Raw genomic sequence first — 18,313 nt, forward strand, 5'->3', positions numbered from 1 at the left:
TGTACAGTAGACCCTCTCATAGCTAGCTGCTTGCCACACAATCTTTGTCATAACTAATTGGTGCTATTTTAGTCTGGCTTCATCTCTTAATTCTCATTTACTTTCACTGGTTCCCTTTTGTTTTTTCCCTCCCTGTCATCACCTCTGTTCTCATTTCTCACCCCTCCCTCCCCTTTTCCTCCCGCTAGCCCCACCGTAGGTCTGACCCCTCCCTCGCGTGGTGTGGCGGTTCCTGTTGCTCTTGTTTTCACTTCCCCAGCAGTCTGGTGCGTGGGAACCAACATCGCTGCAGCAGCAGCAACACCGTCAATGACTGACTCTCAATTCCTGTCTGTGTGTCAGCATGTGTGCGTGTGTGTGGAAAAGGTACTGAAGTGTGTGTGCGTGTGATAGTGCCAGGAAGCGTTTGTGAGTTTGGGATTTTGTGTGTGTATGCATTTGATCTCACACTAAATGTGATATGTGTTTGCTGGGTCACCGTCTATCTCACAGGCAATCTGTGCAATCTCGACATGTCTGTAAAAGGCTAGCATGGGACATCTGATGGCACTGAGTTACTGAGCGGAAGTTTATGTGCGTGCGTGCATGTGTTGCAGGAAAGTATATTGGTGTATGTGACGCATTAGTGGTAAGGATAGGATATACTGTAGCTAAATAAGGGAAGTGTAATGAAGTGTAAAGCACTGCCAACTCCACCCAGGGACCAAACCCTTTGCAAAAATTTTAAAAGGATGACATTTAAAGACAAAGGACAACGCCGAGATCTAATCGTTGTGGAAATCATAAACAGTGTATTAGTGACAATGACAACTCTGCAGTCTTCGGGACAATCTATTGATTATAAGAATTTAATTAGGTATTTCACTAACTTCAAGTAAGGACCTGAAATGGTTGACCATCGAGCAATATAAATTATGCATAATATATACAGTTCAGGCCAAAAGTTTAAACACACCTCATTCAATGTGTCAATTGCTTTATTCTCATTACTATTTACATTGTAGATTCTCACTGAAAGCATTAGAACTAAGAATGAACACATATGTAGTTATGTAAAACAGGTGAAATAACTGAAAACATGTTTCAGATCAGGGGTGTCAAACTCATATTAGCTCAAGGGCCACATGGAGGAAAATAAATCACCAAGCGGGACGGATCGGTAAAATCAATGTATACGACTTAAAAACAATTGGAGTCAATTACACGCAAATTTTCACTATTTGCGGGTTAGCCCTACATTACAGGGCTCAAATGTAATTAAATTGTTCCAAAAATAACACAAATGCAAATGGAACGCAGCAACACTTTGCCTGTATGAGTTCCGGACGTGTTGTGGCTCCCCGTTTTGTGTGTATAATGTTCCCAGAATGCATTGTGTGGCACAGTTAATAAAGTTATAAGGACGTTAATCCTTGTTATATGTGTTTATGTTACAAGTAATTTAATTTGTGACGTATTTAACACGTTTATGTCGGTCTATGATTTTTTTTTTTTAAACGTAACTTTAGGTGGTGTATAAAATAATGACATCCAGGGCAATTCCATGCACAAGTTGCATTGCTCATCTGAGGATTGCTTGTGAAATTATGAATTTATATGTTTTGATTGTGGCTATCTGATTAATTAGTCCGGCTACTAATTTTTTTTAACTTTACAAAATCATCTTGCGGGGTATCGATACTCATGCCGGTGGCCGATACCAGTATCAAAATATCAGCCGCCCTCTTGTGGCCATTTTACGATACGGAACTGGAAATTAGAGCAATAGAAAATTGCCATTAATTTCAATTAGTTTTTTAGGAAAATATTATATTGGAATAGAAAGGTCTTTCTTTAAAATTGTCTGTCATTTTTTGGGGGGAATTTTATGTAGTAGTGGTAGCTGCATTTTATATATTATCGGTGACTATTCAAGAGTTGAGTATCGGTATCGGTGTGGACAAAAAGTGGTATCCAACATCCCTACAAAAAATAATTGCGAAGCACTGAGTTAGGTTGTTAATAATGTTTGGTAAAATCATCTTTATGATAATGACAATACTCTGGGTCTGTTGTAACGTGTCTATGGGTGAATTTCCCCCATAGTATTCAAAAATTTAAATAGAGAACTATGCATAATATCCAAAGCAGTGGTGTAGTCCAGGGACTACGCGGATATACGGCGTATACCCACTTCTTTTTCAGTCATTTTTGCGTCTACCCACTTCTAAATCCTCATTTTTGCATCTACCAACTTCTGAATCCTCATTGATGCGCAGTTTTTGCGCACAATTGACCCATTCAGCTGGCCTGCACTTGTTGGTTAATTAAAGACATGAGGACTGATGCGCCAATCAGAGAATGAGTTGGGCGGGTCATGCCGAGGACTTTATTGCTAACACGTGCAGTGCCAATGCCACTCCAGTTGATTGACAGGTCACTCCGTCTCCAGATCCAAAGCATGAAAAATCCAGTATTTCATAGCCTTCATATTGCTAAAGAAATATTGCACTTACATATGAGTGCGGATCCACTGAGATTGTTTTTTTTTTCCATTGTTCACACACCTTTTTTTAGTTGCAGAATAAAATGAGTGTGACAATGTGATGCAACCACACAATTCATCATGCAAGCTCCAGTGCACACAGAAATGACAATTGTTGCTACAGTATACAGTTTCAAGTTACTCTAAAAAATTTCCATAATCATTTGATGGGCAAGCCCTCCACACACACACACACCACCTCATCTCAAACAAAAGGTACATCGGAGCAGTTTTAAGCATTCTATCGTCTTTCTAATTACTTCTTTGTATACACACAGGGTCCTTCTACCGCTTTTGCTCCTTTTTGGGATCTCTACAGTGAACACAAATTCCTATGCCTTCCAAATCTGTGTGGCCCATTGATGCACACAGACAAACATGAACCCTTTCCTGGTCGCAAACGCTTAAATCTCCTTTTCTGTCTTTTCTTGCTTATCCTTCCACTATGACATTCAAGTAGCAATGTGTGCTCATGACGGGAGAAGCCCAGAGAAACAAAAAGCTAAGGAACAAACCAATCCTGTGCTTTTCAATCAGATAACAAGGGAGCTAACTTTGCCTGGGTGGGCTGTAGCAATGCCCCAAGGGCTTGGACTTTCTATTAAACTTTGATTATTTTAGCATCATATTTAGTATTCCCAATTGAGCCTTAACACTCTAAGCACATTGTTGGTAGATTTTTACATTTTGAATAAATAGACGTAATTTCTGACAGACTTATTTTGGCACATACATCTTTTATCACGCTAGCCTGGTGAGACAAAAAGTGACAAAGTTTGTAATATACTGTATAAACTGCGGCGGTGTTACAGGTGGTATAAAACGCTAAATTATTATACAAGTTCCATTTGGCTTTCCTGTGGCCATAATATATCAAAGTGGCTTCCCTTTGACCAATAAATACTTTAACAGGAGACCATTTGGCCGCTGGTTGTTAAGCTCTTTTTTTTTTTGGCCTTGAGTGTTATGAGGCATCATCCTAACCTCCAGACAGGAAGTGGTGGTCCAGGTTTGTCTACATTTTGGGGACCTGACAAAACAGCACCATGTGGTGTATCTTGACACTTTTGGGGGGGGCACAAGGAGCAGAAGAGAACACCCAAGTTAAGTAAAAGTTTTGGAAAGATACACCCTCCCAGTCATCAGCACACATTGCACACACAGTTCTCAAAACAGCCACCCACAAAGATATCGACAGGTCAAATGCAATACATCAACTTGAAACGCATGGCGGCCAAACACTACCAAGTAACCCCCCGGTAATCAATCAATTGTAGAGAGTTTCTGTATCAAAAAAGTTGATCAACCAAAGAATTTTAATCAAATTGCTGTCATGAATGGGAAAATTAGTTAAAAATAATTATATACAGGATTGTATCTCAAAAATAGGCCCATTTTGTGACCTCAAGTACAAATATATTCTATTTGAATGTGATCCAGATAAAATGGTACACACCTTTGCAGCAGTGGCATGCAATTAATTAATTAATAATAATAATAATGCAATCGGATTTATATAGCGCTTTTCTAGACACTCAAAGACGCTTTACAATGGAATGGATACATTATTCTATTCATGCACTCAGCTGCTCTGGGGCAGGATGGCGGAAGCGTGGCTGCCAGTGTGCGCCTACGGCCCCTTCGACCACCACCAAACATTCGCACCTTCCATACACCAGTGTGAGTAGCACTGGAGGCAATGTGTGTGAAGTGCCTTGCCCAAGGACACAACGACACATGACTTGGGGAGAACAGGGATCGAACAGCCGACCTTCTGGTTACTGAATGACCGTCTCTACACCCTGAGCCACGGCCACCACAATTTAACAATTAATTAATCATTATTCTGTCATTAGTGAAAATTGTCAATAATAATAATAATAATATATTGTTTTATTCTACTGTAATTCATAATTTATATTCAGACAGTTAAAATACAATTTGTTTTAATCTCACACTAAATGTTCCCACATAATAAAACAGTAAAGGCAACAGACCTGCTGCATATAAGTTTCTTACCAAATATATTATGTTTGATAACTATGCAAAGCTCATGTTACAAAAACTTGATGAACAACTTGAACATTTTTCCTACCTGGCAGCGACTGAATACATCACAAGGAGTTGGCCGGACGTTGAAGTGTCTGAGCACTCGGACAGCTTGGTCTCTGGCCTTTTCCGAGCAGTCCAGCGCCAGACAGCGGCCTTCGCCCACCTGAGACTTCAACTGTCATGATACAAATATAGGCACCAATGAATCCAAGGAAACTGAGCATTTGTAAATAGAGTTTTGAATTTGTTTCTTACCGTCTGGTATGGTTGTCCGCATGTGAGTATAACACGGTATTCGGCTTGTGCTAACTGGACAAAAGAACACACAAGTCAATGATCAGAAACAACCTTTTTTTGGTCAGCCATGTTAACATAATACAACACATTTGGTTGTGGTTGTCATTGTGCATCTTACATATATTATAGGGCTGTCGATTATTTTGGCAATTATCCCATTGATTACTCAATTATGAATTTGGCTGATAGTTATGAACACAGATAGTTACGACACCGTCTTTTGAGCCGTGTGTCTATGGAGATGCAAAGCTCGGATGGGCAAAGGCAGTGCATTCCGTGTATGGATGGCAAGAAAACAGAAAAAAAAAGTCAGGTGGAGGGAATTATGAGTAATTCCAAATATCAGTCAGTGTTAGTCAGTTAGCATCTGAACATTATTTAGGACTATTCAGAAGCACTTAAAATGGCGGCAGGTGTGTACTGACTACCTTTTGATCTGAGTTTGAATGTGATTAGTTCATTTTAAACACAGCTAAATCCCCAATTTAAGAGGGTGTGCATACTTGCGCAACCAAATTATCTCAATTGTTTTATTTTGACTTCCCTCCCAAAAATGTATTTTTTTCCCCCAATTGAGTTGGTGGTCTTGTGGGTAAAACATGCCAGGTTTTTGTAACAGACAACAACATGAGACCAAGAGTATGTAGACTTTTTATATCCACTGGACACCTGATGGTACTGGACATTACAACTACAGGAAGCACAAATGGAAGTAATATACAGTATGTGTAGTGGGGAATAGGGTTGATCCAGAAATTACTTTTGCCTCATGAGGTACGAACAGAGCTGTGACAAAAGCGGGTTTACCTGTGTGTAAGGTATTGCGCAATGCCATGATCGAGGTGCTAAGAATAACATGTGAAACTCACCTATGCCACCCTTTTGTGTTACCATTTTATATGCTATACAGACTCACATTGTTGCTGAGACATTAGTCATGCACTGATACTGCAATTTTGATGAGATCTCAGTTTAAAAGAGGCTTGACTTGTTCATCTCAAATTAGCTTGATTGGGTTTAGGTCTGGGCTCTCAGGTTATAGGTTTCAAGAATATTAATCCATCTGAGCATAATTTAATTATTCAGCCTTAATTTTTTAGATACATGTGTAATTGCGACATTTTTGACTAACGTACCTTTGCAGCTACTCTGTGGTCATCATTATTCTCCAAAATGACCACATCGACTCCCAAACAGCGCAAGTACCTCCCGAGGCCTTGCAGCATGTTGTCACACACCACCCGCAACTGCTGGGGGGCCATAGGAGCAGGAGGGGAGTCTTCAGGGGGCTCCTTGCCACACAGGAGGCCTTTCTCAGTGTCAGAGCAGGGGGGACTGACCCATTGAGCCCCCTGACATTCCTAAATGGACAGAGACAATAATGCGATACTTAAGTGATCCCCACAGGGGGATTTTCTTTTCACTTGCAGAAGAGAGCTGGGAGGTCAAAGCACAGGGTGAGCTATACAACCAACCACCCCCGGCGCTGCTAGAGTGTCTTGGTCAAACACGCATTGTTCCCACCCGCAGGTTTGATGCCCCAACCCAGATTCTTTACTTGGGATCGTTCCATTTTGTGTCACTCACACACTCAAAGAAGTAGTAGTAGTACAAGTACTAGCACATTACTTATTCCCAGTCTGCCATGGAGGTTGCCTTCATCTTTGCGACTACGTCTACTTTTGCTGTTTATTTGTGCCCAAAAACCTTTTTATTATAGAAATCAGGGTTGAATATTAGTGTAGCTCGAAACAAGACCTATTAATAATATAAGCAACCTATTACATCTGACTTTGGTCAATGAGGTTGTGCTGGTGGTCACAATGTTGTAGCTTTAGTGTGTGTGTGTGTGTGTGTGTGTGTGTGAGAAAGAAAGGTCCAGAAGAGACCAGTTGGGAAACCCCATCCTTTATACAGCTACAGAGTATCCCTCCAGACATCTTCTGGATGTTCTTAAGCATTCTAATAGTGAGTGAATGAAAACATCAAGATGGGAGTTGCTCTATCTATTGGTGTGAATGTGTTAAAGGATATTGTGCTTGTGAGGGGGGGGAAACAAAATTGTAAGAAACAGATACTTTGTCGAGCTCGAACCTCTTTGTTGCTGGTGTGATTCATCTTCTTGTTTTTTTTATCTTTCTGCTTTTTCTCTCCATTCTTCTTTGGTTGTGTTAAAGAGATGGAGAGCAAATCGCTTGGAAGCCCAAAGTTGGTGTGGTTAGCAGAGAGCACAGAATACACATCCAACAAACAGTAAGCATCCGTCACTGAAATGGAGTGAGAGGAGGTGAATTCAATAGCAAGCAGTTAGTGAGGGAATATGCTGATTAGTCATAAAGTGACATTTGGGTGCTATTGAGTGACTCACCTGCATATCTGATTTGGCTGACACGCAGCGGCCGTTTCTTCCAGTTGGACATTTGCTCGGTCTTGTCGAGGGCCTTTCCCAGGACCTGTTGTACCAGCAGACTCAGGCCTTTCTCAGTAAAGTCCTCGCCCACCAGCACCTCCTTAGGGCCACAGTGAGCGCTGTTCACTTTGCCACACTTGATCTAAAGAGGGCGTTGTTAAAATGCAACGACTATTAGATTTACTACAGCTTGACAAATTCCCATAAAAGTGCAGACTATAAGACACAACTTTTACCCCCATGCTTTAACCCCTGCATTGAAAAAAATGATGCATCTTATTTGCAGACTTTCCCACTGCTTCTTCAGCAAATCATATTTACTGTACTTTTCTTTTCTTTTTACATTTAAGTGTCAACGCAGTTTTTAGATATTCTGTTTTATACTCATATTGATCAAGGATATTCCATATTCTGATGGTGACTTTTAATTTCCACTTATTTCTTTTGCAGCCATCAAATGGAAGAATTTATAAGCCTTCTTTGAGGTCTGCACGCTTTGAATTTACTTGCTCCACTTAAAATACCCCAAGAAATTATATATACACACCACAATTACTATATTACCTTTTGGTGTACGTTAAGAAGATCAAGCATCCCCTCTAGTTTCAATGGCTTCTCCAGAAATTGAGGCCAAGTGGACTTGAGACACTTGAGATCTCCGGCCATGCCATAACCTAATGAACACACATGCTTCTAGGAATATCTGTGCAAATCTCTCAAAATGAAACCATTTCTATCGTCGAAGTTTGTTGCTTACCCACTTTAAGGACATTTTGTTCAGAGAAAAAACATCTAATGAATGCAATGGTCTCTGGATGCTGACAAAATCCATTTGCACAGAGGTCTAATAGGAAAACGGTGTCAAAAGTCGCGAACTGTATCAGGGCAACTTGCTGAGCTGAGCTGCAGCCAAACGTGGGCTGCCACTCCATATCAACTCCTACTACCCCGCCATTCTGAAAAAAGAAAAGGTACATCATTTAATCACAATCATTCTTGATCTTCACTTGATGTTTTTTTGTCTTCACCTTAAGGAGCGTGTCACTACAACTTTGAAGGGCTTCCAGGGTGTCCACGTGCTGAACCCTCTCTTTAGAGAGGGGTGCCTGGTAGAACTTCTGATAATGAGCTTCAGATGGCATCCATTCCTCACTGTGTGCGGAACCGCATGCATACCTGAGTAGATGTGACAGAGGAATAACACATCAAAATAATGTCATTTCAGTTTGCTCCACAATGTTCACATATGCTACAAAATACTTAATTTCCCTAACATGGTTTGTATGACAAAAAAAAAAAAAAAACATTGTAAATTTTCTAAGATGGGTGTGTCGATGCCATGTTGTGTAATTTATCTAAGAGAAAGTTGAATCATTCGGATTGTGAGAAAATGGGGATGTGGTTAACCAAACAGAGTGAAAATATTCCTCTTTTTCTCCCTTTTTTTGTTTACAAAATTGGATCCGTATGTGCTCACCACAATTGGCATAACAGATACAGAGAAACCTCCCGCAAAAATTTTTCCCGTTGAGCTGGGTCATATTTGGAATTATTTGTTTCAAACATCATCAAATCCTAACTAATTGTACAATGTTTTCAATGTCATACAATATAGCCTATAAGCATAGGTTTTAGTAACTGTCACATCACATGTATGAAATGAATTAAACCACTAATAGTATGTAAAGTATAACACACATAGAAGACTACCTTTTTATCACATTATATATAAGTCTACATCATCTGTCAGTGTTCCTTCTCATGAAACAGCGGCAACAGATCGACACAAACGCATAACCGCAGCCATAGTAGATCCAATTGAAAGTCCTTAGTTCACAAAAGATAGTCGACACCGGGTGTGGATGAAAATCATAACCATGTCTTAACAGAGACAACACCTGACTACAAGTGATCAGCTCCAGTTATGTCAAGGAACAGCTTGGAATTGCTGGATAAAAGTACTTAGATGCCAAAGGTAACTATCTATCCATCCCACCATTTTTTTTTTTTACACTGCTGACGTTGATTCTTATTTAGGGTCATGCATAAGCTGGAGCCTTAACTTAACTTTGGAGTGAAAGTAATTTCAGATCACAAAGACTAAGTGCCACAATAACATATTGTAATGTCCTAAATGGTTAGGACATTTGAGGGATATTTATGCTAAAAAATAAGGTTGAATCGCAAATTTAAGGCAGTTGACTTTGGAGGTTCAATGCATTTATAATCATTTTTGGTTGACTCACTGCTGTAGCTCGGGTGATAAACTCTGCTGGGTCTCCCAAACTTTAAAGGGCAGTCTGTGCCTAGGAAGGCGATATCTCAGGGACCACTGAGCAGCTTTTTCAAGTCCGCCGTACTTCAGCAACATCTTCACCAACTGGATCTGGAGCTCAAGGTCATCTGCAACTACGGTCTGGATGTTGATGACACACACAAAACAGTCTGTTGTGGAAAGAATACTTTTGCACATGATCATAAACTTAAAGATGACACCTACCTGCACATGGTCACTCCAATTGTGCTCTGCCATGCTGTTCTAAAAAGAAAAGAGCAGGTGAAGTAATTTTTGATTGACATTTTGCAGTTAAATTAGTTTTATCCCCTATAAATAACAGCCCAAAAAAGTGTGTGTGGGAGGAGGGGGGGATTTTTGCGATTGAGCTCCTACCACCATCCTATGATAAGTGAATTTAAAATATGTTTATGCAAATAGAGCTACAGGTGATTCAATTCTCACTTACATCTACAAATCTCTTGAACATGAGGAACCGAAGCGTATCCTGTCTCCTCCTGTGCAGGGCATTGGGACACGATGCTGCGTCAACGAGAACAATATTATCTGATGAATACATAGAGAACAGTCTTTGCCAGCCTGTGAGACACGAGCACATTCACACACCTTGGTCAATGTTAAATTTCTCCGCAAGTCGGAAAACATGTTTTGTCAGTACTTTGGGCTGGATGTGAGCAAGGCTGGTTCTGGACATGGAGAGGTGAGGAAAACACCTGATGAAACACACAAATGGTGAACTTTTGTTCACATTTTCTCTTTTTTGGACTTTAAAATGTGCACCATACTTGCTCATCATGTCTTTCACTGAGAAGTTGGTGTGGCACCATGAGTCAAGCAGAGAGACCAGTTGCTGTTCCAGATGAACGTGTCCTGTAACAAAGCTCTCTGCTAACGACACCTTGTCCTGGAAGATGAGTGGGATGCATACCTGCAGAGGACATTTTGACAACAGTCAGTAAGCTAGACTTCAAATTGAAATGAAACATAGAAAACTGGGCATAAATAGTTGAATCTAGAAATGTCTGCCCACCAATCATGTATGAAATTAAACAAGCAAGTGAATATGTTATCTGCCTGTTTTTGAAAATATGTCAATATTTATGTGAATGACCAGCACTAATTAATTTAAATTTAAATTTATATAATTGCCCCTATACCAAGTTTCTTTGCCGATGAAACGACCAATTAAAGTGTGTGTACAGTGTGTATGTGTCTAAGTGACACAGGGGGAGATGGACAAACACCAGCCGACAAGACAAAAAGTGGACTGTAAATATAAAATCTAGATTTTTCCAGTCATTCCGGACGGTTGCAATTTTAATAGATTTTAATTTAATAAACCTAAAATTTATTTAAAGGTTTAATTACTTCAAAAAATATTCCTGTGCAAAATGTTCAGACAACAATAATGTATAGTGATTCTAAATCAGTTTTAACAAACTTAACATTCATAGTTTGTGATTAAATGCCACAATTAAGTAGTTGGTAGCTATTGTAAACGTGTATTGTAAACCACCCAGCCAGCATTCTGCCAAAATTACAACTCACGTACGAGAACATAAGAACTAAAAGATTTAGTACATTTTCAATTATTCTATTTTTAAAATGACAATCAATCAAATTAATTCGATTTATTGCCCAGCCCTGGTGTAAGTCTTGATCCTTGAGGTATTTTGACAAAAGTCTGTCACAGACATGCACAAATGCAGTTTTTTTAAAGGACATTTTCAAGGCTAGATTAATCAAATACAACCATGTGATGTGCGACTCACCTCCTCCATATTAAGTTCATTCTGCAAATTCAGCTTTATACTGAGAACTGCTACCTGTTAGGAAACAAAAGAGGTAAATTGATGTATTGTATAACACACTTTTTTTTTTTTTGAATTAGCATTGTGTAAGACCTTCACAAAAGTGTTGACATGCAAAACTCGCCTCTTTGTAGCATTTAAGGGCCTGCAGCTTCACGACGTGCTGTTGCAAGGTAGCTGGATCCAAAGTGGCCAGCTGGTAGATATCTATGAGACTTTCAAAAAAACTGGCCTGGGTGTCATTGAGGAGGAAAAGAGCCTGATGCTTAAGGGCTGTCGCTTGTTTCTCTGGAAGTGAAGTCAACGTAACCTGTGATGATGATAAAATGAAACATAGTCAATAAAGTTAATTAGTAAGCAGATTTATGTTGTATGGTAAGTTGTCAGTAGAAAGCAGGCTCAGTATCTATTACTGTACTTGGTATCTATTACTTTAAAGGGAAAGTCAACCCAAAAAACTGCTTTACAATAAGATGTTCTATGCAGCCCCACTAGTCAAAACATGGTATTCTGATTAAAACAGTATTTGTGGAATATGAATTAAGCAGCAAGATCCACCTGTTTTTATCCATCTTGCCACTTTATTGTGTTGTTCTTCTTTTTTTTGCGCACTCACACACATATATGGTCTCCCAGGTGGGAAGCGAATTCACGCCAACCTGCACCGAAGGCAAGTGACGGTAACCACCTGGAGCCCATCTTGCCACTTTATGTTGACTGAAAATGTCATCAAAGTTGCTCGGAGCTCAGGTAACAAACAATCAAGGCTCACTTGTTTTCTGAGTTTGTCCATTTGACATTTGCAAGGTGAGCTGATTGGGTGGTGGCTGAGCCCTGAGAAACTGTGATGTCATTTTCAGGCCACAGCAAGTGGCAAAATGGTCGCCCCCTGAAATGGAGGAAGACGGGTGGATTTTGCTGCTTTATTCATATTCCATAAATGCAATATTAATCACAATGCCATGTTTAGACTAGAGGGCGCACATAAAACATATTATTGTAACGAACATTTTGGACTTCACTTCCCCTTTGATATAAAATCTCCATGAACTAAGAAATTGCCTGCTAACATTCGAAAGGACAAACACAATTTTTTGGGTTGTTTTTGCTAGCAATTCTAGATAAAAATGCTGTGGAGGACTTTATTTTAATATTAATCAGAATACATACGTATTATTGTAAAGAACAAAGTTTTGGGTTGAATTTTTAAAAAAGAAACAAAACAATTACAACAGAAGATATACAATGGTGGTACTCAAAAGGAGCAGGAAGAAGTTCAGAGAATTTATAATAATCCTACCCCTTAATTTCCACTATTTGATTTTACAGACTTCCCTTTTAATGATAAAAATAATCTAGACAAACCTTTCTTAATGGAGCCTCAAAAATGGTCTTAAAATGTTTTATACTTGGGAAAGAAACAAAACATGTACAGAAAAATTTATATAGAGGAACATTAGAATCTCGTAGACCTGGGGATGTTTCTTTAGCCAGCTCTGGAATTCCTTGAAGATGCGGGCCCCTAAGGTGTTGCCCCGAGCCTTCTGTTTGGATGGAAAGCACTCTAGGATTGTTAGGAAGGCCTCCAAGGGATTGTCCAGCTCTGAAAATCCCTTCTGGGCTGCCAAATGGAGCTGTGGGATGAAAACACCAATGGAAGGAAGAGGGAGATGAGAAGTCAGATACAAGGGAGAAGCAAAAGTGAAGGAGACATTTTAGATTTAAAGACTGGAGTCACTATGTGCAATATTTAAATATGAAAAATTTTGCATATCCAAATATAAACTGTTGAAAGTTATAGCTTGAAAACAAGCATCCCAGTAAATGTAACGTCAGCTTTTTGCTTTTCTTTTGTTTTCCGTGATGCCGCAACTGAAGGGTACCAGTGATGGCAAAAAGAAGAAAATGTTGATTGATGGAACTTATTACTGACTTAAATGGCAAGGCATGGTTCAAGCATATACATACAGTATATATACATATTACACATAGCACGCACACACAAGCTAGGGGTCATATATATGGGGCACCTACTTAAGAATAGAAACTTTGGCTTTAGAAACTTCATTCAGGAGAAAATAATATCTGTGTGAGAATGTCTGGCGCTGCCTCCTAATTTGCCCAACAGATGTCATTCACTCAATATCCTCCTCACACAGATCTCAAGTTCATTCAGTGCAAATTCCTTCCTTCCTACTGACAGCCACTCTGGTTTCCTCATTAACACACAGAGACAGAGACACACACACACTGGTGAATTTCATTTAGGTCCAAGTTCTACATCATTCTATTGACTGCTCCTTCCTCTTCAATTGCTCCTTGTAGACAACAAAAAAGCCTCCATATTTTCACCCTTGTTAATAGTAACTCTCACCGTCTGCAGATCGTTCTCGTGCCATAGTTCAAAGAACTGCTCTCTCAGCACGGCCGGGTCAAGACCTGCGGGGATAAGACACGTAAAGTGGGGTTTCATTCTGACCCATGACCTCCTTCAACCTGTCGGAGAGCAAAAACAAATGGAGCTATAGTTGATATTCCTGACTTTTGGAGAAACCAGATACATTTTAAAACAGGTCTTAACACTAAATACAGGCCAATTGAATGAAAAACACAGTAGAAGCCCTCATTACTTTTTAAAGATGAGCAGGATTCAGCTTGTAATGTGATATACAGGATTTTTGGTCAAAACAGGCATAGCAAAGAAGCTGTGACATCAAACATTATTTCTTTAACAGGCAACCCCAAGCCCCCATAACATCAGAATAACAGCTGAGGTCCTTGGGCAGTAAAGGAACCCGACATCAGTTCTGCATTCCAATACGAATGTGCATCTTGTACGGACACATTTTGAAGGCCACAAAAGAAAATACAAAAACAAAGGGAACATCTGTAAGCACAATAACACGCTGAATGATTTTTGTCTCAGTTGTAGCTCCTTTTCTATCACTTCACCACCATACCTGCTCCCCCTACCTCCCTTCCTCCTTCCCAGGGCTCGTTTTCCTGTCCTCCGCGCCCTCCCAGCAGCAGCCTCTCTCGATTTTGTCTCGGATTTCCCCAGGAAAGGGCTATGCGCTAGTCATGGTGTAAAAAATAAAAGCCTTCCTGATGCACAGCCTGGGAACGTAGACCCTAGAAGACCTCTCCCTCCTCTGTATTCTCGCCCCTCTTTCACTGTACGTGCCTGTCTTGTGCAGCCCTATAAGTGTCAATAAGCTTAAGGAAAACGGCTTCATTGAGCTGGCCTAGACCTACGTATACCAATATAGCATTTTTCTTAAAATTGCATGAAATTAATAGCAATTTCAATTCTTATAATTTCTAGTTTCTGATCCAAAACAACCACAACCATCGCAACTACGGATACCTTAAAACAGGGGTGCTCAAGTTCTGTCCTTGAGAGCCCCTACCCAACCTGTTTTCCATGTTTCCCTCCTGCAGCACAGCTGAATCTAATAATCAGCTAATCAGCAAGCTTTGCAGAAGCCTGATAACGATCCCGATCATGAATCAGGTGTGTTAGTGGAGAGAAACATGGAAAACAGGCTGGATAGGAGCTCTCGAGGACCCAACTTGAGCATCCCTGCCTTAAAATAAGGCCGGGGATCGGCCCGTTATCCATACCTGGCATTAGTACTTGACCATCCCTAATTGAGCATTTGCAAGCTAAATGTTTTGTTTTTTTAACTAAAGGTTCCTCAGAGGTTTTCTTTTGTTTTACAATTACAAAATGCTCTCACAGACCATCTATGGTTATGTTTTTGTCATCTAGTGCAACCCAAAAATGTCTCACAAACAATAAAAGTCACACTTCCATCTCTATGAAATTCAACACACGAGCGGATCTGCCTGCTTGTTGCCAAGGAACTGCTAAAATAGAGGCAACACAAAGATCAAGTGTGTAAATGGGGCGTTTGGTGTCACTTCAGCCACCAGAACAGCTTCAGTCTGACTTGGCAGCAAGCTTCTGCGAGTGGTTGAGCCCCCCTGGAAAGATGCCATGACATTCCTTAACAAGCACTTTTGTATTTGTTGGATGTGCTGGATAAACCTTTCAACAGGTGCCATTGTAAAGCATCGAGGAGAAGATTAAGAGCACTTGTTGAATCTAAACCTTTATAAAACAATGTTTGCATATGAATTACTCCTTTGAGTTTGAGCCTCAAGAGCATGATTTTTGAGCCTATGTATAAATGATTAACATACACATGTAGTTCAGGCTTTACAATGATTGACGACACATTTACATAAATAGTATATCAACAGGGAGCCTGATAAATTTGGCTTACACAAAAAGCAACATTGCATTTTTAAATTAAAGACAGTTCTGACAACACAAGAAAAAGTACTTGTCGGTTTATGACGAATTCCGTTACTCTGGCAGACATGCTATCTATATTTGTAGGCAATTTGGATGATTAACCTATCCTAACAGGGTAGTAAAGTCATATTTACACTAGTAGATAATAATTGTATGAAAAAAACACATTAGCACTTCTAGTACATACATATAAAACTATCAAACATACACCAGCAAGGATAGTGGTGTCTGAACGGGCATTCTTGTGACATTCGTAACCTCGGTCCAAAATGTCTTACAATATGTCAGGACCATCGTACTGTACTACTGTACTGTAACAGTCATACAAACCCTTTAAATCTGGAGTCAAATGGTTCATTTCTTTCCACCAGCTGGTGAGTTTCTGTCAATCTGGGGAGAAGAAAAAAGAAAATACGCTTATTGGACAGCAACATCTCTATGAATAGTGCTCGCATTTATAGAGGAGGGAGTTCAGACTCGCAAACCTGCAATTAACACCGTCGAGAGGGTTGAGATATACAGTATGTTTGAGGGTGTTTTGAAGCCTTTTCTGCATCGTATTAACTCAAGGAAGTAGATTGAGTGGGCCAATGGCAGAGACATATTGGATGTGGCAAAGTGCAGCGATCACTCAAGATGTTTCAGTCATTTGCTGTTCAGAGATGTAACAACCGTTTTACACAGCCACATCTCATGGGACATGGACTGAACAATGACTTTTGATTGAGGATAAGCTATTAAGCGGTATAGAAAATGGATGGATGGAACTATTCTAGACAATTTGCAAATGTGGCTAATACTAAGAAGTCCCATATAGATGTAAAACTTGGCATTCCTTCTAATGAAAGCAGCCTCTAGACCAGGGGTGGGAAAACTCGGTCCTCGAGGGTACGGAGTCTTGCAGGTTTTGGATGTTTCCTTCTCCAACACAGCTGATATATGGTCAGCTCATCAGCAAGCTCTGCATAACCCTGATAACGATCCGGTTGATTGGAATCAGCTTTTGTTGGAAGAGAAAAACCTCCAAAACCTGCAGGACTCCGGCCCTCAAGGACTGAGTTTGCCCACCCCTGCTCAAGACAAAAGAAGTATTACCTATTTCACTACTGTAAATTGCCCCAACGTAACTGCTCCAATTGTTAGTTGCTTAGCTACCCCATACTATAGTTTTCCCAAACATAAAGGGCTGAGAAAGAAGTGAAAAGAAATATATTAGAACAGTGTTTGAATGAAAATATACTGTATATTTGATGATTTTACTTTATTTTTATTACTCAAGTACTAAATACATGTTATAAGCTTCAAAGAAAATAATGGAAGTAGAAAAATCTGATTAATCGCTGTTAATTAATTAGTGTAAAAAAATTGATTGCTTGATAGTACTAGTTATAATATATACAGATTCAACTTTTAGTATGTTTCATCATAGTAACAGTCTTCATTCATGCAATAGTTGCTGTAAACACTCATAAAGCCTTTAGAAATATATGTTGGTTTGGTACTTTAAACATGTATGGTATAATGAATCTTCATTTTATAAGTGGCATATCTGTTCAGTTTCCCATTCTTGTTTTGTTTTTGTTTTCACCGTTGAACTAGTACTCGGCTTTACTTTTCATGCTATTTTATTTTATTTTGGGGAAGATTTTATTTGTTTGATTGCCGTACAGTGTCCTTACTACATAGACTTTGTGTGTTGTGCTTTAGTTCAGTCTTTTTACTTGTCAGGGGTCATTGACAGAGCTGCCATACCAAATATGGCGGACGCAGTCACTGAATACAGCAACGGTTTAACTCGCTAAATGAAGCATCTATAAAAGTCTATGGGGCGGTCCACCACCTGTAATTTTAATTTATCCTCTATCGCCACCTACTGTTGAAGCTGCGGACCCTATTTACACGACGAAACCCTTTTCCACACACACACACACACAAACACACAAGAAAAACATTACAAAAAATATCACACTAAACATTGACTCCGAGGACAGTCGTAACACACAGTTAATTTCGTGCTAGCGCAACAATTAGCGTTGTAGAACAAACACCAAATCATGGTTGTATGTCTGTCGTGTAAAATGTATCCAGCTCAAACCTAGTGCTAATTCGGGTTAATACTCTTAGACGCTAGAACTATTGAGCACATCTGTCAACGACAACTAATTGTTATCCCTTTTGTTGTATTAATAACTTAAAACTCACCACATGAGCAATTTTCTCGCTGCAACATTGAGCTACTTCTACTTTTGCTTGCAGTATCACGTTTATAACTCCTCAATTTGGCTTAAGGGCAACTCATCATCTCAAATATGTTATGCCATTCTTAATACAGTGAATTATAAAGTATAAATAACACATATATAACAATTCGGTCGCAAACAATAGATATTCATTCATGAAATATGAAAGAAATGTGATGCATTAGTAGGCATATTTTACCTGCAACCCAAAAACGGGAGGAAATGTTTTTATCCGTACTTCCTGGTTTTGCAGTCACGCTTGCACAGACGATGAACTCATAATTGTCCTCTATTGGCTGAAGCTAGAAGGTAGCCATTTTACAGTGCCACTGCTACTGACAAACGTTTTTTTTGCTGAAAAC

At 39.6% G+C, this 18,313-nt stretch overlaps 1 protein-coding gene across 4 annotated transcripts in view; it reads right to left on the bottom strand.

Moving 5' to 3' along the window:
- exd3 (exonuclease 3'-5' domain containing 3) overlaps positions 1-18,176 on the bottom strand; it is a 46,548-nt gene extending 28,372 nt beyond the window's left edge. Inside the window, exons 1-19 of one of the 4 annotated variants that reach the window (XM_077543125.1) lie at positions 18,151-18,176; positions 16,042-16,101; positions 13,765-13,829; positions 12,863-13,024; positions 11,515-11,700; positions 11,352-11,405; positions 10,365-10,507; positions 10,186-10,292; positions 10,028-10,101; positions 9,784-9,822; positions 9,530-9,699; positions 8,312-8,459; positions 8,041-8,239; positions 7,848-7,957; positions 7,242-7,425; positions 6,968-7,140; positions 6,010-6,234; positions 4,832-4,885; positions 4,620-4,751 (exon numbers count right to left, since the gene is read on the bottom strand). In XM_077543125.1, the coding sequence (XP_077399251.1) occupies positions 4,620-4,751; positions 4,832-4,885; positions 6,010-6,234; positions 6,968-7,140; positions 7,242-7,425; positions 7,848-7,957; positions 8,041-8,239; positions 8,312-8,459; positions 9,530-9,699; positions 9,784-9,822; positions 10,028-10,101; positions 10,186-10,292; positions 10,365-10,507; positions 11,352-11,405; positions 11,515-11,700; positions 12,863-13,024; positions 13,765-13,829; positions 16,042-16,069 (2,253 nt within the window). In that variant the 5' untranslated portion in view covers positions 16,070-16,101; positions 18,151-18,176. Of the gene's footprint in view, positions 1-4,619; positions 4,752-4,831; positions 4,886-6,009; positions 6,235-6,967; positions 7,141-7,241; positions 7,426-7,847; positions 7,958-8,040; positions 8,240-8,311; positions 8,460-9,529; positions 9,700-9,783; positions 9,823-10,027; positions 10,102-10,185; positions 10,293-10,364; positions 10,508-11,351; positions 11,406-11,514; positions 11,701-12,862; positions 13,025-13,764; positions 13,887-14,350; positions 14,750-16,041; positions 16,102-17,913; positions 17,985-18,150 lie in introns of those variants that run through there. The other 3 variants (XM_077543124.1, XM_077543122.1, XM_077543123.1) reach the window with 3 other exon arrangements.
- Positions 18,177-18,313: the final 137 nt, after the last annotated feature.

Source organism: Vanacampus margaritifer, chromosome 14 (genome assembly GCF_051991255.1).
Source record: "Vanacampus margaritifer isolate UIUO_Vmar chromosome 14, RoL_Vmar_1.0, whole genome shotgun sequence".
Classification (NCBI taxonomy): Eukaryota; Metazoa; Chordata; class Actinopteri; order Syngnathiformes; family Syngnathidae; genus Vanacampus; species Vanacampus margaritifer.